This window comes from Balaenoptera borealis, assembly GCF_965194805.1.
Source record: "Balaenoptera borealis genome assembly, chromosome: 19".
NCBI lineage: Eukaryota > Metazoa > Chordata > Mammalia > Artiodactyla > Balaenopteridae > Balaenoptera > Balaenoptera borealis.
The window spans coordinates 18,263,629-18,285,554 of record NC_138878.1 but is presented as its reverse complement, the minus strand read 5'-3'; the positions used below and the strand labels follow the sequence as shown (position 1 = coordinate 18,285,554).

At 55.4% G+C, this 21,926-nt stretch overlaps 3 protein-coding genes and 1 long non-coding RNA gene across 19 annotated transcripts in view; 2 read left to right on the top strand and 2 right to left on the bottom strand.

Moving 5' to 3' along the window:
* The window catches only part of SLC9A5 (solute carrier family 9 member A5), a 20,261-nt gene extending 17,144 nt beyond the window's left edge, over positions 1–3,117 (top strand). For all 9 annotated transcript variants that reach the window (XM_082368873.1, XM_082368876.1, XM_082368875.1 and 6 more), the window contains one exon: positions 1,670–3,117. In XM_082368873.1, the coding sequence (XP_082224999.1) occupies positions 1,670–2,142 (473 nt within the window). In that variant the 3' untranslated portion in view covers positions 2,143–3,117. The remainder of the gene's footprint in view (positions 1–1,669) is intronic.
* The window catches only part of LOC309617218, a 15,427-nt gene extending 7,390 nt beyond the window's left edge, over positions 1–8,037 (bottom strand). Inside the window, exons 1-2 of the long non-coding RNA XR_014237806.1 lie at positions 7,654–8,037; positions 3,327–3,406 (exon numbers count right to left, since the gene is read on the bottom strand). This is a non-coding gene — a long non-coding RNA (uncharacterized lncRNA). The remainder of the gene's footprint in view (positions 1–3,326; positions 3,407–7,653) is intronic.
* PLEKHG4 (pleckstrin homology and RhoGEF domain containing G4) lies at positions 6,334–21,899 on the top strand. 2 transcript variants are annotated; one of them, XM_082368840.1, is made up of 23 exons: positions 6,334–6,496; positions 6,989–7,040; positions 8,410–9,122; positions 9,265–9,360; positions 9,436–9,559; positions 9,647–9,740; positions 9,824–9,898; positions 9,983–10,099; positions 10,257–10,355; positions 10,449–10,597; positions 10,750–10,888; positions 10,983–11,099; positions 11,273–11,455; positions 11,711–12,213; positions 12,289–12,535; positions 13,257–13,346; positions 13,430–13,651; positions 13,744–13,914; positions 13,989–14,166; positions 14,543–14,659; positions 14,806–15,042; positions 15,130–15,245; positions 21,779–21,861. In XM_082368840.1, exons 3-23 carry the CDS (start codon positions 8,618–8,620, stop codon positions 21,842–21,844), a joined length of 3,645 nt encoding a protein of 1,214 aa, XP_082224966.1. In that variant the 5' UTR covers positions 6,334–6,496; positions 6,989–7,040; positions 8,410–8,617; the 3' UTR covers positions 21,845–21,861. The 2 variants fall into 2 exon arrangements, with proteins under 2 accessions (XP_082224966.1, XP_082224967.1); XM_082368841.1 differs by lacking the exons at positions 13,989–14,166; positions 14,543–14,659; positions 14,806–15,042; positions 15,130–15,245 and having other exon boundaries at positions 21,779–21,899.
* Positions 16,023–21,926, bottom strand: part of KCTD19 (potassium channel tetramerization domain containing 19) — a 32,051-nt gene continuing 26,147 nt past the window's right edge. For 2 of the 7 annotated variants that reach the window (XM_082368849.1, XM_082368852.1), the window contains 4 exons: positions 21,812–21,926; positions 20,788–21,415; positions 17,636–18,159; positions 16,137–17,304 (listed from right to left, as the gene is read on the bottom strand). In XM_082368849.1, coding sequence (XP_082224975.1) covers positions 16,990–17,304; positions 17,636–18,159; positions 20,788–21,415; positions 21,812–21,926 — 1,582 coding nt within the window. In that variant the 3' untranslated portion in view covers positions 16,137–16,989. Of the gene's footprint in view, positions 17,305–17,635; positions 18,160–20,787; positions 21,416–21,811 lie in introns of all 7 variants that reach the window. The other 5 variants (XM_082368854.1, XM_082368850.1, XM_082368851.1 and 2 more) reach the window with 5 other exon arrangements.

The following is a 21,926-nucleotide window of genomic DNA, read 5'->3' as shown; positions in this document are numbered from 1 at the left end:
GGGTAGTGGTGGAGTGATTTTGCCCTCTAGGGGATTGTCTGGAGACATCTTGGGTTGTCACAGCTGGAGGGGTACCTCTGCAATGAGTGGGTAGAGGCCAGGGATGCTGGTAAACATCCTACAATGCACACAACAGCCTCCCTACAACAAAGTATCTCTTCCAACCTGTCAATAATGTCAAGTTTGAAAAACCCTGATTTATAGGTTCCCCCCACCAATCCTTTTTTTCTTGCATTGTATTTATTGAAATAACCTGGTTATTTGTCCCACAGTCTTTCCTTGTCTGGGTTTTGCTGATTGCATCCCCAAAGCATCATTTAATATGTTTCACTGACCCTTATATTTCCTCTAAACCAATAATTAAATCCAGATCAGATTTGGTAAGCATACTTCATAGGTGGTGATGCTGTACCTCCTATCGCACTCATCACACCGGGAAGCATATACCATGTGGTTGTCTCTCTTTTTGTGAAGTTAACATTGATAACAGGCTTTAGCTGTTGTTGGCTTGATCCATCCATTATCAAGTTCCCTGTCAACTTTTCATCAGACGGTCTTGGCAGCCATTGGTGATCACTGCCAGATCCAACATTTCATTAGGGGTTGCACAATGGTGATATTCTCTGTCTCGTTTTTCATCTGCATTGATTAACAGTAATTCTTCTACAAAAAAAACTTCCCTTCATCAATTACTTAGTTACTTTGAGGTACAGTTCATATAGGGAAGAATGGATAAATGCTTGAATTTTTCATTTTATTTATCAGTTTTCATACCAACAGTTAGTTCCCCAGCATCCTCTAAAGGTGAACACTGAAGTTTTTTGTTTAGTTTTTGTTGTTGTTAAAATTCAATCCAGCATCCCAGGTCTTTCAAGAGAGGTAGTTTTACTTTCAATCGCAGAATTAATACATTTCATAACATACTCAGTCAAGATTTTTGGAGTGCTCAGGACTTTATCAATGAGCAGACACATAATGAGCACCTTTCATACGCAAGGCATTGAGCTTGACTTTGGAGAACAAGGGGTGGTAGGTGGCCAGAGGGCTGCTCTTTCCCAGGTTTCCTCTTTCAGAACCTCAGACTTCCTGTAATGCAGCGGCCGGGACTTCCATGCTGGCTGCCAGCAGTTCTGGGATTCTCAGGTCCCCTGTGCTCTGGCATCCCCCTCGCCGGCATAGCTTTAGCCTGTTGTTAGGTTCGCATGAGCTCACACTCCTGGACTCTGTCCCACCAAAGGGCTGTGGTGGGAACTCAGGCAAGGAGCCCAGTGGCCAAGCCTCAAGATCTTCCTCACCCTGCTGCTGTCTCACCCTGGGATGGGGCTTGGCAGGATGTGGTTTAAGACTAGCACTGCAAGTTGGGTGAGGGCTGATTGTAGATGGGTTTTTTCTTGCCTTGATCCCACTTTCTCTTGCTTTAGTTATTTTCATTTGTTCAATAGGTATTTGTTGAGCAACTGCTATGTGCCCAGCCCTGTGCTAGGTGCTGGGTATACTATGGGGAGCAAAACCAGCTGTGGTGCTTCCACTCGGCAAGGCATGCATCAAATAATTGCACACATGGATGCTATGTGGCAACTGTGGAATGAACTTATTTACTGAAAGTGTGCTTATACTTGAGAAAGATTCCACTGGATTGGTAATGAGTGCATGTGTACTCTGTCCCCAGGGAGCCTTGAGGTGTGCCCAAGCCCACGCATCATCCCCCCCTCCCCAACCTGTGCAGAGAAGGAGCTGCCCTGGAAGAGTGGGCAGGGGGACCTGGCAGTCTACGTGTCCTCAGAGACCACCAAGATTGTGCCCGTGGACATGCAGACAGGCTGGAACCAGAGCATCTCGTCCCTGGAGAGCCTGGCATCCCCGCCCTGTACCCAGGCCCCAGCTACGACCCGCCTGCCTCCCCGCTCACTGGTCACTGAAGAGCCCCAGGCCCCCCTCAACCTGCCTTCTGATCTACGCCCTAGCTTTGCCTTTCCCCCGAGCCTGGCCAAGGCTGGCCGCTCTCACAGCGAGAGCAGCGCTGACATCCCCCAGCAGCAGGAGCTGCAGCCCCTCATGGGACACGAGGACCACACTCATCTCAGCCCAGGCACCGCCAACTCCCACTGGTGCATCCAGTTCAACAGAGGTGGCCGGCTGTAGCCCAGGGACTCGAGGAGGAGCAGGGGGCCGGAGCCCCTGTGGAAACCTTCCCTGCACAATGGGCAGAGGAGCCCACTCAACCTGATACGGGGTTAGAGGGGCCTGGACTGAAGTAGCAACTGGGCTCCCGTGGGGCAGGTCAGAAGGGTCTCCTGGGCTGGTCCTCACAGGGACCTTTTTCACCACCCTCCCTGCTTCTAACTCCTGCCACTTTCCCTTTCAGTAAGGCCTTTACCCTGGCTCAAGACCCAGTCCAGAGCTTCTAGGGGCAAGGTCCAGAGATGCGGGTAGTTGATGCCCCTTCCCCAGAGGGTCCTCATGGGGTGACTCTACGCAGATGTTCTTGCCCCCAAAGCAACAGCATCATTCCTCAGCTGACACTGGCCTTTCCTGCCCTCCATCTCCTCCCTAGCACCAGCGCAAGGACAGTACCCTGGCAGAAGGCTCCGCGAGGGGCTGGTCCTCAGAGGGTATGGGGTCGGAAGTGCAGCAGGCTTTGCTGCCCTGTTGGGTCAGCTACCCATAATCGATTTGTTTAGGGCAGTGGGAATCTGTCTCCACTCCTTGCTTTATCTCCTTCCCTTTGCTGCCAGTCACTGGGGCAATAGTTCCTCCTTTTCCAGGACTTAGGCCACAGGGCTGGGCCAGGCTTCACAACAGGGCTGCTTCTTAGCCAGGGTTACTCTGGGGGATCTGCTGCTCTGTGTCCAAGTTTGGACCTTTCCGATCCTTGGGTCTGGGTTTTATGAGGAGGGGAGACGATGGCCTCTGGGCTCCCACCCACATGGTCACCTCGCTATTCCCCAAACAGGAAAGGAGCCAGGTATCCCAGGGCCACTGCTCCACTGCTCTGGGGCTGGGATGCCTGGCTGCAGTGGTAAGGGGCTGACTGGGTGGCAGGTGACTTTCCTGGGGTTAGCGCCTGCCCTGTATTTTGTACTTTGAACCTAAGATACATTAAACATCTCTCGGATGGATGTGTGTCCTGTGTCCATGTGTCTGGGGGGTTCTGCGGTGTGGGCAGGGGGCAAGAGGGCAGGTGGTGAGGGAGATGGAAACTGCCAAATCCCTGCCTCAGGGCTTCCTGGATAGAGAATGGGGAGGGGGGTCCTGGGGTCCTGGGAAGGACTGTTAGGCCCTATGGCCCTCCCTCCCTCCTCTCCCATTCCTTCCCAGTACATCACCTTACAGGATGTCTGCAGTCCGGGGGATTGCTGTATGGGCACAGGGTCACAGAACTGGGAGTCCACAAAATGGGAACAACCTGTAGGAAAAGAGACCCCAGAGGTCAGGTGCCAAGGTGCCCAAAGATGCAGCCACCACACACTGGGACCGGATAAGCCTTCCTTAAACACCTGGAGGGAGGTGTAGGACAAATGAACAGAAGTGTTCTGCACCTGGCGGGTGGGAGGACAATCTCAAGGGAGCTGGTTACCTTGAGTGTTTCCGACACAAATGGGATAGCGTGGGGTCCAGAAACATTTAGGGACAGAAATCCCTGATAACAGCAGACCCAGATTCAATTTCCACTGTGCTGGAGGATTTACAAAAAAAAAAAATTATCTATCTTTATTGACACCTAACACACACACCATAAAATTCACCCATTTAAAATGTACAGTTCAGTGGTTTTTAACATAGTCACCGAGTTGTGCAACCCTCACCACGGCCTTAGTTTAGAACGTTTTCATCGTCCCCAAAAGAAACTGTACCATCAGCTGTCACTCCTCACCCTCTGCCTAGCCCTAGGTAATCACCATCCTGTTCTTCATCTGTACAGATCTGAAGGACCCAACACACTGCAAAGGTTACAAATTTAGTCAACATTTTTTCTGTGTTATGCCTGGGGAAGGTGTGAAGAGAAGGAAGAGTGACTTTTAGGCTTTGCCCTCACACTGCTTACAGTCGGCAGTGTTAAGGCCTAGCAGTTAGTCCCAGCTCTCACTCACTGGCTATGTTATCTTAGGTATGTCGCGTCTTCTCTCTGAGCCCCAGTGTCTTCATCTCTAAAATGAGGTAACAATCATACTTACTTCATAAGGTTGCTGTCTGGATTAGATGATGAAATGTAAAAACCTAGTATACAGCCTGGCCCATGGTAAGGGATTATAATGTTTGTCCTCATTGGTGTTACATTACAAGCCAAAGAACATGTGAGGCCTTGAGGAAATCTGGGAGGGCTTTGGGAGGAGCATGAGTGTGTGTGTGTGGAGGGGCTCTGATAACGTGGGCAAAATTGCATGGGTGCATTCTAGGTGGGAAGAGCAGCATGAATAAAAGATATCTGGAGCACATGTGAAAAGCAAGGAGCAGTGGGTGATGTGCTGGGGAGAGACCAGCCAGGGACACAAAGGCTTGGGTGGGGTGACCCCACTGAGTTTTGGAGGTGTCAGAAAGCCAGCCTGGAGAATTATGATCTGGGGAGTGTGGGCAGTGATGCGCATTAGGGAGCTCGAACGTAGCTGGTGCCAGGTGGAGGATGTGTGAAACCCCACGTGGAGGAAGGGTTGGTAGGAGGAAAGGCTAGAAATGGAAGACCTGTTGGGAGGCTCCTCCAGCAGCCCAGGGATGTGAAGGTGCTTGTGCTGAAGAGGGCAGGCAGCCATTCTCAGACCTCAGTATCAGAATCACTGGGAGCTTGTCAAACACAGATTCCTGGGCCTACCCCAAAGGTTCTGACTCAGCAGGTCTACGGGAGCCCAGCAATTTGTAATCTTAACCAGGTCTCCAGAGGAAGGTGGCCCAGACACCACATCCTTCAAAAATTACGAGATTAGAAAGGTTTAGAAATAAAATCCCCATCATCAGACAACTGGTGGTGTAGGGGAGGGGGGTGCAGAGGGGCTCCTGGGCCTGGAGCTGGGTAAAAGGGGGGACTTCCAGGCAAATAGGGTTGGTCAGAGATGAGCAGACTGAGGGTAAGAAAGCAGGTGAGCACAGCCGGGAGGAGGCAGGCATCTGGGATGCAGGAGAGCAAGCAAGTCACCACCTGACTAGGCAGGATGGCAGAAGTGGCCTCCAGTGCCTTGAAGGAGGAAGGATTTTGACCTGGGGAGATGGACATGGGCATTCCAGGTATAGGAGACAGTTTGAGACACGACTTGTGATCAGATGAGTTTTCCAGGCCTGTATAAGAGCTCGTAAGGAAGGCTCTAGATGGTCTTGAAGGCCACACTAAGGAGTTTGGAGTTTATTTAGGCCAGAGGTGAGAGAGATCTGAAGGGTTTAGGGTATTTGTCAACTTAACTGTCTGGGGCAGTACTAAAAAGGGTATGCAAGGTTTGGGATGGAATGAAGGCAATGACTGTGGATCTCTTATCACTAGATAAGGCACAGAGCTTGAGGCACAGAGCTCCCACTTCATTTTTGGTTGAGTCATGTTGGTAAGAAATGCAAAGCTGAGGGAAGGTTGGGGAAGGGGCAGGGGAGGGAGGCCCATCCCCATTTTATGATCTCAGTGGAAAAGGCTGCTGTGAGTAGATTTTGCTGCCAGGAGAGCCACAGAGATGGGCCCCATGAGTCACTGTTCAGTCCTGCAAGCTCAGCCCACAAAGCCTGCTGTGGTCATTGGCACAGGCTGGCTCCAGGCCCAGCCCCCAGTGTTCCCCACTAGGCTCAGTTTGTCCCCATTTCTATCTGTATCTTTGCCATCCTGGGGCTGTGCATCCTGCAGCTCTTTGCCTCTTCTGTGTCCCTTTCAGACCGAGCCTCTGAACTGTCTCCATTTGTGACTCTGGTTTACATCTGGCTCATAAATGGGGAACCTCAGGAGGACAGGGGTAGTGCGACCAGTCTCAGGCACCCCTCAACATTTATTCCAGGCCCTGTGCTGGTGCTAGAAGTATAGAAGTGGATAAAACACAGTCTCTGTCTTCGCAAAGCTTACAGCATACATTCTATGTGGAGTGAATAAACCAAGGCCTGGCCCTGCCGCTGAATCAGTCTCTCTGCCTGTGCCCAGGGGTGCTGGGGTCAGTTATGGCCTGTGGTTGGAGGTCTCTCTTAGCACTGGAGGGGTACATGTGCCTGCCAGCAGGTCCAACCAGCTCTTAGGGCTCACAGGGGGCCTGGCTGGTGGGTGGGGGTGGGCAGGCAGTGGGCAGCACAAGGGGAGGGAGGGAGCTGGAGGCAGTGACTCAGTGGGGCGGCTCTAGGACAGCTGGGGAGGGAGCCAAGGTTGGTCCTGATACTCGCTGAAGCTAGAGGAGGGTGGGATGAGAGGGCCTGCTGGGGGTTGGGGATGGAGCAGGACAACGCCAAGGCTCCCCACTCACAGCCAGATCCCCTCATGAAGAAGGCTCCCGGGCAGCTGCTCCGAGAATCTGGACTTGGTGCTGATGTGGCAGCTGCGATGGTGGGGAGGGGAGGATTGCTATTGTTCCCTCTGTGCCTGCTTCTGATGCACAGGTTCCCTCCTCTGGCAGCCTCCCTGGGCTCATGAAGGAGGTGACTACCTTAGAGCCAGGGAAGCCACTGCACCCACTGCCCTCTCCCCACAAGGAACCAAGGGCCTGAGCATGTTATGGGGCACAGTGTCTTCTTCTGGCCACATAACCTACCTTCTTACAATCTTCCCACAAATTTGGGGGAGTGTCAGGCCAGGCCCACATGCCCCAAAGGGACTTCACACCTCAGAGCTGGGAGAGATCTCACAGGTCAACTGTCCAAGTGACTTTCACCAGTTCAGGGTCCCCCAGCTGAGGATGAAATGAGGGGCAGGACACGAACACAGCCCAAGAGCTGGCAGCAAGTGGACCTTCAACATACAGGGTCTTTCCTAGTTCTCGGGGCAATCCCAGGAGGAAAGAATGACTTTCTTTTCTTTTTTCTTTTTTTTTTTTTACAGGTGAGTAAGATGAGGCTCAAAGAGAACCGAGTTGCTGGAGCTCAGTCAGCAGGTAAGTGGAAGAGCAGAGCTGGCCCTCTGGTTCCAGAATCCTGACCTCAGTCTCAGCCTCCTCGGTGGGATTTTGTGGGAGGGGTGTGGGGCTGGGGAGGGAGCGTATATGAAGGAAGTGCAGGAACGCAAGCGCAAGCGAGTGGTGGGTCTGGGCCTGGCGGATTGGTGGATTCCGGCAGGTCTGGGTCAGCTCCCACCACAGAGCCCCCTCCCTGCCTCCTCTTTCCCTCTAACCCAAACAGCAGCCCATCATGGGATAATACAACCTGGCTCTTGGTGCCTGGGACTGAGGACTGAAAGGAAGATGGGGTCTGCAACGGAAGGGCCCCTCCCTCCCACCCTCCGTGAAGATACCCCTACTGGCTGCCAGCAGCACCAAGCAGCTGGTCTGGGCTTAGGGAGTCTCTCTTCCTAGGGGCCTCCTGGGCCCCTGGGCTCACACTTTTCTTCTCCTGGCTGACAGGAACGAGTGCTCCTTGTCTTGCTGAGGAAGGCTGTGGTAGGGCTCCCCGCATCCTGCGTGCATTCAAGAGCAGAAGCGCCCCCCTCCCCTCCGCCGCCACTCTGCAAGCCCCTTTCCTCAGCCCCAGGCGGACCCCTTGCTCACTCACCCTCGCGCACCTACACCGCCTTCCCCAGCGGGGGAGCGCTTCCGGCGCGCTGAGCAGGCGCGGTGGGAAGGCCGTTAGTCGCTGCCCCAACCGGCGAACTGAGAAGCCAAGTCAAAGTCAGCGGGGGCTTGGGCGGCGGCGAGGGGTAGGGCGGTGAAGCTGAGGCGTCCGGGTCCGCGGGGGACGAGGAGGCGGATGGACCGGGGGCGCTGCGAGAGCCCGCGTTTTCGCGCTTTCCGGCCGGCTCTGGCGGCTGCCGTCGGGCCTGGCGGGGTGGGCTGTGGCTGCGTCCTCCGGCCCCCAGGGGGCGGTGCGGCGCGGCGCCTGGTCCTCTGCCGCGCTCGTTCCCGCCCCCGCGGCCAGGAGGCGTCGCCCGTCAACGCCAGGCGCCGCGCCGTACCCGCCGTCGAGGGGACGGTGTGGTACGTTCGAGGGCTCTGGCTGCCTGGCCTCCCGGGTTCGGGGTTCCCCTCGGCGCGTACCCCGGGCGTGAGCGCGGCGGGCGGGCGAGCGAGGGAGCGGGAACGCGAGTCCCCCGGCGCGGGGGGTGAGGCCAGGGTCGGCTGGGCCCACAGGAGCGCGAGCACGAGGCAGCGCCCCGCCCACCCCGTGAGCGTCCCACCTGCGCAGGCCCGCCCAGCGTGGCGGCAAGTGAGCGTTCGAGCTTGGGGCCATCCCGGCGAAGGCCCACGTGAGCGTGGACCCGCGAGCCGTGAGCTGGAGGGAGAGACACCGGCTCTTCTCCCCGCTCTTCAGGCCTGAACTGCGGCACTGACTGCGCTCCTTGAGCCGGGCACCAAGACTGGCACCTCCTACGGCCTAGTGCCTTCTACCTGCATCACCCGCGCAGCCCTACCCGACCATCTTCAACCTGTTTCCTGGATGAGCTGAGGCCTCAGTTCACACCGAGGGCTTAGCCCCTCTGCCACTTGCCGGGAGCAGGCCCACCCTTAAGGAAGGGGTGATGGAAGGGCCCCTGGAGGATGGGGATGAGTCCTCAGCCTCCCAGGGCCACGCCACCGACTGGAGGTTTGCTGTGTGCAGTTTCAGAGATGCCTGGGATGAGGGGGAACCTGCTCCCCAGATGCAGAACCCCAATCCTCCGAGCCCACCAGCAGGGGCAGCCCAGGGGGAAGGGCTACAGGGCAGCCCTCTGCCTGGTGAGCTTCAGTCACCTCCAGGACAGAAGGTTGCAGATGGGTCGGCGGATGGCCAGAGGTGCGTATTAGGAGGTTCCTCAGTCCAGTGGGAGGAACCAGCCTCCTCTGGAATGGAGATCCTCCTATGCCCAATGTCCTCCCACCTTAGTCTGGCACAGGATGAGAATGACAGCCAAGGAGGAGGCTTGGCAGGGGACTCAGTTTCAGGCAGGGCAATGCCAATCAGCTTGGACCCTGAAGGGTTGGACAGTGACCCTGTGAACCTCGGAGATCTTTTATCTGAGACATCGTCAGAGCTACTGGAGGCAGGTAAGGAAGGAAAGTCTTGGAAGGGAGTAAGGGTACCTGGAGGTGGGGAGGCCTCTGACTCTACTCAGGCTAAAGCCCAAGTTCACGTAGGGCTCTCTGGGTAAATGGCCCAATGTAGACCCAAGCCATTTTCCTTCATAAGACCCCAACGGATCCAGGCTCCTTAAGTCCACTGGCTGCCTCCTGGCCCAAGACCTCGCCTGGGAGCTGCTTGCCAGTGGCCTGGCTGCCCTGCCAGGTAACTGGGAGACACTAGAGGCAGAAGAGGTGGGGTGACTTGATTGTGCAGGTGTTCACTGCCTTCTCTGCACAGGGACTCGGGATGTAGAAGGCCGGGCAGTGCTGCTTCTGAGTGCCCATAACCCGGCCTGGCTTCACCCCAAGTGCAGCAGCCATGAACTCATCCGCCTCCTGCTCTACCTGCGAAGCATCCCCAGGTTGGGGAGGAGGTTGGGGGACAGAACCTGAGCAAGGGGATGGTAGGGTTGTGGAAATAGATACTGAATCAAAGCCTGCTCCTTTAGGCCCAAAGTACAGGCCCTGGGACTGACCGTGTTAGTGGACGCCCGAATTTGTTCCCCAATCTCTTCCCTCTTCTGGGGGCTCAGCCAGCTGCAAGTGAGTACAGGATTATAGCTCTCCTCTTCCCCCCAACCCTTTTTATAGGGTTGGGAGCAGGGCTGAGCTCAGATTCCTTGCAGGAAGCAGCCCCAGGGTCGGTGCACCAGGTGCTGCTAGTGGGAAAGATGCCTCAGGAGGTGCCTTCAGGGCTGCAGGTAGGGACTGGGCCATTTTGGCCAGGGTGGAGGTGGGGCGCTTCCCCACCAGGCCTGAGTCCACTACACCTTCTTTTTCTGCAGTTGGAGCAGCTGTCCTCTCATCAGACCCTGCTGACCCACATCTCCACCTCGGGGTTGCCCACTTCACTAGGAGGAGGCCTGCCTTACTGCCACCAGGCCTGGCTGGGCTTCCGGATGGTCAGTGCACTGGGTGGGGCATAGGGTGGGTAGGCAGGCAGTCTGGCCAGCAGAGGAGGCTACCCTGGGCTGGCTTGAGCAGTGCAGTGGCCTGGGATCCAAGATACCTGGGACTAGCACTGTGCACTGCCCTGGTCATGCCTGCCTCTGCTCACAGCGTCTGGAAACCCTACTGCAGAGCTGCCAGGTGGTTTGTGCCCTGCTCCAGGGGGCCACTGAGAGCATGAAGGCTGTGCCCCAGCCCATGGAGTCTGGGGTGAGTGTCTCCTTTCAACACCTCCCCGAATGCTCCCTATCTTCTTCCTCTTCTCCCACGCACACCTCCACTGCCTGTTGCCCTTAATCACAGGAAGTCGGTCGGCTGCTGCGGCAGGCACGGGTCCTGATGCAGCATGTGCTAGACTCACCTCGGTTGGCATGGCTACAGTGCCAGGGAGCCTTGGAGCTGGCACGGCTGAAGCAGGAGGTTCCAGAGGTGACCCTGAGCCCAGACTACAGGTAGGTGGAAGCCCAGATCTTTCCCCAGCCCACCATATCCCATGCCAAGGACTCAGTGGCTGGCTCAGAACCAGCCAGGATTGTGGTCCTAGGACAGGGTGGAGTGGAGCTAGGCACTCAGCAGGGGCGCTAAGACATGTACCATGCACCAGGCCTGCAGTGGACGAGGTTGAGGAGCTGTATGGTCGTGTGGATGGATTGCTGCACCAACTGACCCTGCAGAGTAACCAGCGAGTACAAGCACTGGAGTTGGTCCAGATGCTGGAGGCCCAGGAGGGCGAGCTGCACCAGGTGAGAACTATCCGCCCAGGTGGGCGTCACCTCTAATCTCAAGCATCACCCCCACCCCACAGCAGTTCTCCTTTCTTTGTTTGTACTCCTCCAGATTGAAGTGTGGCTACAGCAGGTGGGTTGGCCAGCACTTGAGGAGCCAAGGGAACCCTCATTGGACATGCTGCTTCAGGCCCAAGGCCCTTTTTGGGACCTGGACCGAATTGCCCAGGTGAGTTTAGTACTTGTTCATTGAGCACGGAGGGAGAGGGGAATGGGTTGGGAGTGGAGGGAAGGTCTTCACAGAAATGACTGATGAGGACATGTAGACATCTGTGGAAAAGACCTGGGCTCGCGGGCTGCACTACCAGGCCCGGGCTTGCTGAGCCCAGTCTCTGTCTCCAGGAGCAGGTCAGGCGAGGGGAGAAACTTCTGCAGCCACTGGTTGGCTGGGATGCGGCTGAACTGGGCCCCTCTGGGGCCCGCTTTCTGACCCTGCAAGCCCAGTTGACCGACTTCTGTAGGGCTTTAGTACAGCGGCGGCAGCAGCTGGCAGATGCTGAGAGGCTGTTGCAGTTCTTCAAGCAGGTGGGTGAGGGGTCCCATCCCTGGCTCCAGGTGGTCAGTGAAGTCAGAGGGGTGGCTGCTCAGCTCTACGACAGCTTGAGCTTTGTTGTATATCTTGCCTGTTTTCCCTTCTTGTCTTCAGTCTGACCCCAAAATCCTACCACTGAGGATGCAGCCTGGGGCCAACATTCTGTGGGGATGGGGGGAGGTAGAGGAGAAGGCTCAGCAGTCTTGGTGGGATCCTTCCTCAATGCCTATCTGGCCTTGGTGTTGCAGGCCTTGACGTGGGCTGAGGAGGGGCAGCGGGTGTTGGCAGAGCTGGAACAGGAACGCCCAGGGGTTGTGCTGCAACGGCTGCAGCTGCATTGGACCAAGCATCCTGACTTGCCTCCTGCCCACTTCCGAAAGATGTGGGCTCTAGCCACAGGGCTGGGATCTGAGGGTATCCGCCAGGAGTGCCGCCGGGCCTGGGCGCGGTGCCAGGACACCTGGCTGGCCCTGGACCAGAAGTTGGAAGCTGCTCTGAAGCCACCACTGACAGGTAGCACAGCTAGCTTGTGTGTCAGCCGGCTGCTGGCTGTACCTGCTACCCCTCCCCTGAGGAAGGCATACAGCCTTGATCGGAATCTGGGACTGAGTCTCAGAGAATCTGCCCACCACTGCCACCATGAGGCCGTTGTGGCTGCCTGCCACAGACCAGAGGCTGGAGTTGGTGCCCAGTCAGGGTCATGCCCCACCATGCCTCCACCAGGTAGCTCTGAACCCAGGAGTCCCAACAGGTAGGTAGTGAGCAGGGCGGGGAGGGCAGTGTGGCAGGGCAGATGTCTTGGGTCCTGATTCCACCTACCTGGTAGACTCCAGCTGGTGCTGGCGGAGATGGTGGCTACAGAGCGGGAGTATGTCCATGCTCTTGACTACACCATGGAGAACTACTTCCCTGAGCTGGATCGCCCTGATGTGCCCCAGGGCCTCCGTGGCCAGCGCGCCCACCTCTTTGGCAACCTGGAGAAGCTGCGGGACTTCCACCGTCATTTCTTCTTGCGTGAGCTGGAGGCCTGTACCCAGCACCCACCCCGGGTGGCCTATGCCTTCCTGCGCCATGTAAGCCCCACAGGCCGCACAGGCTCTGGCTGATTCTGCCACGTTCAACAGAGAGCTATTGGGCATGTGCTTGGGGTCAGGCCCTATGATGGGTACAGCTATGAGCAGGACCAACCGGTCCCTGTTTTTCAGGGTGCTTTTAGTTTAGCAGAGGAGACATAAAAGTAAAAAAGATAATTCCATATTATAGTTGGGTTAGGAGGGAAAAATTGGGATAGATAGGTGATTGTGAGTTAGCAGCAAGGCAGAGGTATCCCCTTTAGAGAGAGCAGTTAGAGAGGCTGCTTAGAGGAGCTGATGTTTGAGCTAAGGCCAGAGGGAGGGGCTGCAGTCAGAGCATTCCATCCAGAGGAAAGACCAAGTGCAAAGCCCTGGGCAGGAAAGAGGCCCAGTGGTCAAGGAAGAGAGAAGTCAGTGTAGCATAGCATAGTGAGCAAGGGAAGGTGTAGTCCGAGGTGAGGTGAGCTTAGAGCACTGCCCTCAGAGCTGTGGGAGCAGCAGAGCTGTATGCAGGACTTCTTCCCCAGAGGGCCTGAGGGCAAGCCCCTCTCCGCACAGTGCCTCTTGCCAGATCACCCGTCATTCAAAGCAGGGCACATTGGCTCTGTGTGGGGAGGCCTCCTTGGGACCTTTAGGCATTTTGGTCCTCCCAAACTGAGAGTGGTTTGGCCCCCTTGGACGCTGGCCCATTTGCACCAGGCCAAGCTGTGTATCTTTGCAGAGGGTGCAGTTTGGGATGTACGCACTCTACAGCAAGAATAAACCATGCTCCGATGCCCTGATGACCAGTTATGGTCACATCTTTTTCAGGGTAGGTGAGCCTGAGACTGTAGTGGGAGGGGGGATGGAGCAAATAACCTGAAGCTCCCTGACGGTCTCTTACGCACCTGGCAGGACAAGCAGCAAGCACTGGGGGACCACTTGGACTTGGCCTCCTATCTGCTTAAGCCCATCCAGCGCATGAGCAAGTACGCACTGCTGCTGCAGGAGCTGGCACGGGCCTGTGGGGGGACCGTGCCAGAGCTGAGTGCCCTGTGGGCTGCCCAGAGCCTCGTGCGCTTCCAGCTGCGACACGGCAATGACTTGCTAGCCATGGATGCCATCCAGGGCTGTGACGTAAGTCATCACAGGCTGTGGTGGGCAGGGGCAGTGGGTGTGAAGGGAGGGGGCAGAAGAGGCTGGGCACCCACTGGGCCCCAACTTGGCAGGTCAACCTCAAGGAACAGGGGCAGTTGGTCCGACAGGATGAGTTCACAGTGCGCTCTGGGCGCCACAAGTCCCTGCGTCGTGTTTTCCTCTTTGAGGAGCTGTTGCTTTTCAGCAAGCCTCGCCGAGGACCCAAAGGCATCGACACATTTGCCTACAAGCGCTCCTTCAAGGTAGGCCCACCCAACCCCTCCCTCTGCCCCCTGCACCCCCAGTGCCTCACTAAGCTCCTTTCCTGGCCACACAGATGGCAGACCTTGGCCTCACTGAGTGCTGTGGGGATAGCAACCTGCGCTTTGAGATCTGGTTTCGCCGTCGCAAGGCCAGGGACACCTTTGTGCTACAAGCTGCCAGCTTGGCCACGAAGCAGGCTTGGACAGCTGACATCTCTCGCCTGCTCTGGAGGCAGGCTGTCCACAACAGGGGTGGGTCCCTGCCCCATTTCACCCCACGCTCCCCTCCTTGGAGAGCTTACATTGTCCCAGAGGGGCCCCAAGGAGGGCCTAGGGACCTGGAAATACTTGGGAGGGTGGAAAAGGTCCCTTAGCAGCAGCCAGCGCAGGGGAAAGAACTCCAAAGTCAGGCAGTCCTGCAGTCAGTCTCAGACTGTGCACACAGTATTAACCTCTGAGTGTCAGAGGCCTCATCTTTAAAAGGAGAATTATGACACCTTATGGGATTGTTGGGAAAGGCTCAGCGCACAGGACAATCTGCAGGGTATGGGTGTACAAGAGAGACTAATATAAGGGGGAAGAGTGATAAAGGGCTGGGCTCATGTCCAGATGTCCACTCTCCACCCAGAGGTGCGCATGGCTGAGATGGTGTCCTTGGGTGTGGGGAACAAGGCCTTCCACGACATCGCCCCCAGCAAAGAAGCTATCAACGACCGCACCGTCAACTATATCCTGAAGTGCCAAGGTAGCAGGCAGGCTGCAGGGGGTTGGGGTGAGGAGAGCTGCACAGGCGGCAACATGGACCTCTGTCAGCCCTAGCCTGCGCTCCCCTCAGGACCTCGGCCCAGCTGGGCTCTGGCCTGTCCCAACCTGACCCTCTTTCTCATACAGAAGTTCGCTCTCGGGCCTCCATTGCTGTGGCCCCATTTGACTATGACAGCCCTTACCTGGGGGCCTCAAGCTCCCTTTCTGGAGACCCTGCTTCTTGCTCTGTACTGGGGTCCCTCAACCTGCATCTGTACAGAGACCCAGCTGTTCTGGGCGTCCGCTGGCCCCTGTATTCCACCAGCTTCCCAGAGGAAGCAGTACTGGAGACTGAAGCTGAGCTGGGCAGCCAGCCATCTTTGAGTAGGTCTGGGCTTGGCCAGAGGCAGGAGGGCATGGCTTGGGGTCTGGGCCTCCTCTGCTGACAGCTCACCCAGTCTCCCTTCTTAGCTCCTGAGGACTCAGAGGTCTCCTCCCAGTGCCCGTCAGCCAGTGGCTCCAGTGGTTCGGACAGCAGCTGTGTGTCAGGGCAGGCCCTGGGCAGGGGCCTGGAGGACTTGTCCTATGTGAGTGCTATTTAGCCTTATACCCACCAGCCCTTTCTCAGCCCTGCCTGGGCCTATGGCTGCCTTGCTTTTAGGTGGAAATGGGGGTGGTAGGTCAGAGCCATTCCTCAGAGACCCCACCTGGACCCCGAGCCAGGGAAATACATGTTCATGCCTAGCTTTGCACCACAGGTCTGAGCCTGGGCTTGAAGGTGGGCAGTGGATCCAGGAGTTGCTAGATCCAAGGAACATCACCTCTCTCGGGATCTGCTATGACCAGGCCATGGGTGGCACCTGGGTCGCCTCCAGCCTACATGCACAGCCCTGTGGACTACCCTTTCTGATGTCTGTGTCATTGGAGAGATCAGCAGGGACCTCTCCAGGGGATGCTGGTTGCAGAGCCTAAATGAGCACCCTGATTCTGGGCCCCTGGCCTCATGTCCCCTTTTCCTGTCCCCATCTCCAGCTCCCACCCCAGTTGTTCCCACCCAGAACAGAGGGTGGGTGTTTGTTTCTATGCTGTAGGGTGGTGGGACATCTAGTGACTGGGCTGCCCCACCCCTCAGTAGGAATACAGGTGGGTTCCTAGCCACTGCTTCCCAACCCCTGGTCTCAAAGCCAAGCTCATCCCTGTTGGACTCTTACTCTTGCCTGCCCTGGCTCCCCAGGCCCAGCCCCTTCTTTCCTGGGTCAGTTTGGTTATATTGATTCAAAGCTTTTTGAATAGCTTTCAGTTTAAGATTATTTCACTGGTTGTAAGGTCTTTGGTGTGTCAGAGATGGAGTCCAGACCCTTGACTTGTGACTTATTCTTTGTTTATAATAAAAAATAAACTAACACACCCTTGGATGGGCACACACATTCTGGGGACATCCCCGGTTAAAATGAACCTTGGCGATGGGATGGGGTGTTTGTGGGGCAGCTTTTCTGGGCACCTTAGCCATCTTGTAAATACTTGCTCAGGAGAGAGTAAGAGACAGACCTCGACAGGCCCCTCTGGATGAGCAGGTCCACACAGTGGCCATATTTCCTGGCGAAAGGCAGCGTGAGCTGGAAGGAAAAGGCTGGTCTTATTCCTGACTTCCTGGCTGGGTGCTTACTCTGGCTGTGTGGATGGGGTCCTCCTATCTGGGTGGGGGCAGGGTCAAGGCAAGGCCACCTGATGCTATTGAGCTCACTTCTGCCTAAAGGCGTCTCACAGACCTGTGGTTTGGAGTGGCTACCAGGGAACACGACAGAATGAATAGAGGGCCAAAAGTGCATGTTTCCTGCCACTGGTTTTCCACTTTCTAGTCGTAGATGCTGACTTCACTTTCCACTCAACAGACTAGGCATAGGATAGTAACTTGGCACTTTTGTGTTTATAGTGAAAGGTGTTATAGTAATGTACTTGATTACAGAAATGCCAGATTAATGAAAAATTAGCTACATCTTTTTCACCTACAATGTTAAAAATGTGAATCCTAAAATTATTTTAAGGAATCAAAAAACAAAAAACCTGAGTCATTCCTTTGCCCTTATTGAACATTTTCCTTTTCTTTGTAAAAACTGCTTTAAAGCAGCTTAAGTGTAAAAGGAATGTACAAAAGTATTGACATCATGGCTGAGTAGGTGAAGTTGGTATCAGTCATTGAAAACATCTATCTGACTCCCAGTAGTTTCTCTGATTTCAGCACCCCAAAACCTTGAGCTCATATGATGTGCTTCCCTGAGTATAGTCAGGGTTGTTAGCGATGAAGGCTAAATTGGTAACATGGGAGGAAAACTACAAAAACCAGTGGCCTGAATACTGCATTTTGACCACTCTAGACAGGTTAATTTCATCCATTGTTCCTCCCTCCCTGGGACCAGGGACTAGAGGTCTAGTTGCCTGTCTTGCCTTCTGGGCAGCACTGGCCTGGCCCTCATGCAGCAAGACAGTGTCCATCTGAGGCATCTGGAGGGTTGCCATTCCCAGTGGGGTGCAGGTGGCCCTCACCTCCACCCAGCTGTACAGATGTTCCTGGGTGTACCGGTCATCCTTGAAGCCAGTGATGGCCAGCAAGTCCACCACAAACTGCTTGGGGCTGATGTTCAGGGTCTGCCAGAAGAGCCCACAGTCAGGCAGGGCTGGGGGCAGCAGTGTGACACACATTTGCTCCCAGCCCTTCAGAGTGGGATGCACAGCAGGGGCTTCCCTGGGCCTGCAGGAGCCGCAGAGGTCAGAGGGTACTGTCACTTCAAACTACCTCTTGGCCAAGGCTTGGCCCAGATGCTGCTGCCCTGTCTCCCTGTCCCTGCCCTTCTGTCCCTGACCTCTTCCCCTTACTCCCCTGACCCCATCTTGGCTTGCTTCCTCTTGCCTTGCCTACTTACTGTGGAGGCAAGGGGACAGTGGAGAAGGAACAGGGCCTGAGGCCTATCACACGTACCCACAGCCGGTTGGCCAGGGAGACCACCTTGGCTGTGATGGCTTTGGGGTCCTTTTGCCTGATGGAATCCAGAATGATGTCAGTCAGGAAGCGGTGACATTTCTGTGCGTAAAACATCTCTTCCCAGGACAGAGAGAAACTCAGGAAAGTCACCTCTGTGGAGAAGAGAGTGGATGTGGCCACATCTGCCACGGCTAGAGCCTTAGAGCCAGCCCGGAGTAAGGGAGAGGTGTAGGGCTTCCAAGGGAGACTGTATCCCTGAAGTACCCTGGGTGGGGGCTCAGGCATCTCCGCGAGGAAGTGCAGGGCCAGGCATGGCTCCAGAGCCTTACCTCGGGGCTGGGGGCTGGCTGTGGGTGGCATGTGCCTGAGGTTGTCCATCTGTGTGGTATAGATGATGCTGTCCTCAAAGAACATGCAGGAGCCATCACTACCCACCACGGGGGGGTGGGTCACTTTGAGGATGACCCCTGTGCTGTCCACCTGACTGGCCTCAGGCAGAGACTGCTCAGGGGCAGGACTTTCTGTGAAAACAACATGAGGGGAGGGCTCTCCTTAAGCCATCTCAGAGCCCAAGCAGGGAGGAGACCTCTGGCAACAGACCAGTACAGTCAGTCACGAGCCTTTGCCTCCAGCTTCTCAGGAGTGGTACCCTGGGCTGGCAGGGGCATGTTCTGGCTCTCCTCTCTCCATTGCCCTTGAATCATTGCAAGCCAAATCCTGAATTTCAGAACTCCAAGGAACTTTCCAAATCCTCTGTTGAACTAGGACTGGTAGTAAATAGAGCTGATAACAACCCAGCTGGGGACTGGAAATCTTTGTACAATTATGAGAGGAGCTTTTGTGGGGAGTTGCTGATGCATGTCCACTCTGAAGAATATGCTTGAGGGACTTCCCTGGTGGCACAGTGGTTAAGAATCTGCCTGCCCGCGGTGGTTGAGAATCTGCCTGCCAATGCAGGGCACACGGGTTCGAGCCCTGGTCTGGGAAGATCCCACATGCCGCGGAGCGGCTAGGTCCGTGAGCCACAACTACTGAGCCTGCGTGTCTGGAGCCTGTGCTCTGCAAAAAGAGAGGCCGCAATAGTGAGAGGCCCGCGCACCGCAATGAAGAGTGGCCCCCACTTGCCGCAACTGGAGAAAGCCCTCGCACAGAAACGAAGACCCAACACAGCCAAAAATAAATAAACAAATAAATATTAAAAAAAAAAAAAAAAAAAAAAAAAAAAGAATCTGCCTGCCAATGCAGGGGACACAGGTTTGATCCCTGCTCCGGGAAGATCCCACGTGCCGCAGAGCAGCTAAGCCCACGTGCCACAACTACTGCGCCTGCGCTCTAGAGCCCTCGAGCCACAACTACTGAAGCCCACATGCCTAGAGCCCGTGCTCCGCAACAAGAGAAGCCACCGCAATGAGAAGCCCATGCACTGCAACGAAGAGTAGCCCCTGCTCGCCACAACTAGAGGAAGCCCGTGCACAGCAATGAAGACCCAACGCAGCCAAAAATAAATAAATAAATAATACATAAATTTATTTAAAAAAAAAAAGAATCTGCCTGCGCATACAGGAGACATGGGTTCAATCCCTGTTCTGGGAAGATCCCACATGCCGCGGAGCAGCTAAGCCCGTGCGCTACAACTACTGAGCCTGTGCTCTAGAGCCCTCAAGCCACAACTACTGAGCCCGCGTGCTGCAACTCCTGAAGCCCACAGGCCTAGAGCCCATGCTCCGCAACAAGAGAAGCCCCCGCAATGAGAAGCCTGCACACTGCAATTAAGAGTAGCCCCTGGGGCTTCCCTGGTGGCGCAGTGGTTGAGAGTCTGCCTGCCAACGCAGGGGACGCGGGTTCGAGCCCTGGTCTGGGAAGATCCCACATGCCGCGGAGCAACTGGGCCCGTGAGCCACAATTGCTGAGCCTGCGCGTCTGGAGCCTGTGCTCCGCAACAAGAGAGGCTGTGATAATGAGAGGCCCGCGCACCGCGATGAAGAGTGGCCCCCGCTTGCCGCAACTAGAGAAAGCCCTAGCATAGAAACGAAGACCCAACACAGCCAAAAATAAATAAAATTAAAAAAAAAAAAAGAGTAGCACCTGCTTGCCGCAGCTAGAGAAAGCCCGTGTGCAGCAACGAAGACCAGCACAGCCAAAAATAAAACAAATTAATTAAAAAAAAAAAAAAGAATACGCTTAAGAAACCAACTTGGGACTCACAGGTGGGGCCCAAGAAGACCCCTCCAAGCAGGGCCCGAGCCGCTAAAAGGGAAAATGACAGAATACTGTAGGAAGGACTTTGAAGGAGCAGAGGAAACAGTCCATCATAGCAGTTCTCAGCTCACTTCCCTGGGCTGCTCCACACTTCCCCACTACACACACACCTGTCTATTCAGCCCGGTCCCCATATACCCTCCTGTCTTCTGGACTTCTCCCTTTGGATGTCCATCAGTACCTCACATGCAATGTGTCCTCTTCCCCAAGTCCTACTCCTTTTCTTGTCCTTCCTGCCTCAGTAACCATCCACCCCCCTGCAATCACCCAAACCAGAAACCTGCCCCCTCCTTGGCCTGATACTTTCCTGCTTCTTCCAACTGCCTAACTTGTTTCATCTAGAATGATCTTGGCATTTCTAACACGTATCCTCTGCTGCTGCATTTCCTCTGCCCTGGAACAAACTTTCTAAATGCACACCTGACTGCTTGCTTCCTTGTTTAGAATGCTTCAGTGGCTGTCCACTCCCCTTAGGATCAGAACAAACTGCTAGGTCCTGAATCTGACCCACAAGACCTGTCCTGATTTTCTTATGTCTTCAGCCTTATCTCTTTATCACTTCATGTGAAGCCTGGTCTCCAGCTGCTAGACCCATGACTTGTGTTTCCTCAAGCACCCAAGGCTTCTCCTTCTTTCCCCTGCTGACTCCTCAGCCCCCAACCCTTCTCTGTGCTCCTATCACTTTATAGGCACTTCCTCCCATATGCCTCAAGTAGTTTCTCAAGCCCCCAAGTCATGCCAGTGCGCCTGTCATTTCTGGGTCTTCTGCTTGGCATCAGTGAGTGCAGAGCTCTAGTCCCCCTTAATCACTGACTCGCTCTGTGGTCTTGGCCAAGGTTTGCCTTCTCTGTTGTAAATGAGAATTAGGTCAAGGATGGGACAGGACTCACCTCTCTCCTTTGGCCTCTGCTTGCCCCAGTCCTTCAAGGTGACAGCTCTTTTCATGGGGAAGTATGGCTTAAAGGTTGGCTCTGGCCCCTTGTCTTTGGTTCCAGCTCCAGCCCCTGCCTGTGGGCCTGGGTCCTTCTCTGAGGCTGTGTAATGGCCTTTCCAGGAAGCTGAGGTGCTGGGCTGGGAAACAGCCTCACTTCCTGAGGGGAGCTGCAGGGTGGCTTCCTCCAAGGAGCTGCTCCGGGGGGCTGGCAGTGGCTGGAATTCCCATTGTTTGCAATTGACCATGTCCCATTCCCTTACCAGGGAGATGAGTTTTTGCATGGGGGTGACAGGAGGGTCTTTGCTTTCAGATTTCTGTGTGAGGTTGACTGTGGTGCACTTCTTCTTGGGAGGACTCTCAGGGTGGGCCCCCCAGTGTCTAGGGTTGGCACATAGGCCAGGACAGTGTGAGTATGTGCTGGGATTACCCGCCCTCTTGGCACCTCGGCATAGGGACACCTGGATTATCCGGAAGTACTGCTCAGCCTCCTCTGTCTGGCTGGACCTGGCCAGGGTCCCCTTGGCCTTGTTCCGTGGAGTCCTGTCATTGCAGTCTTGGAACTCCATAGGCATGCAAGCTGTGGTCTGGAGAGGGAGGGCACAGCAGCTCTGGGCATATTGTGCTTCCACATCGAAGCCTTACCCAAGATCTCATAAGCTGGGTCTCTAAGACTTCACTTGCTTACCCAGAACAATCCCATCCCCCACATGGGTCTTACATTTGAGATTTGCTCAGTCTGAGTGGGGGTGGTACCAGCCCAGGGTCCTTTCACACGCCAAAGGGACATACCAGCATCCCAGGCCACAGGCAGCCAGCATTTCCTTGTGTCTCCCTCAAGGTTCAGAAACCAGTCACTGTGCCAGGAGCCATGTAGGCCCGGCTCTTTCATTTTGCCATGCTCCTCAGTAGCAGTCTGCCCTCTGAGCCCTGTGCTGGTGTTCTTTCAGGACAACACCAAACCAAAAAATGCTGGGACTTACTTCTTTGGCATCTCTACTGAACTCCACCAGTGACCCTGGCCCTTCTGTCACCACGTGCAGCCTTCTGATGGGAAAAACTTCTTCATTTCCAGATTCTTTCTCCTGGATCCATGAC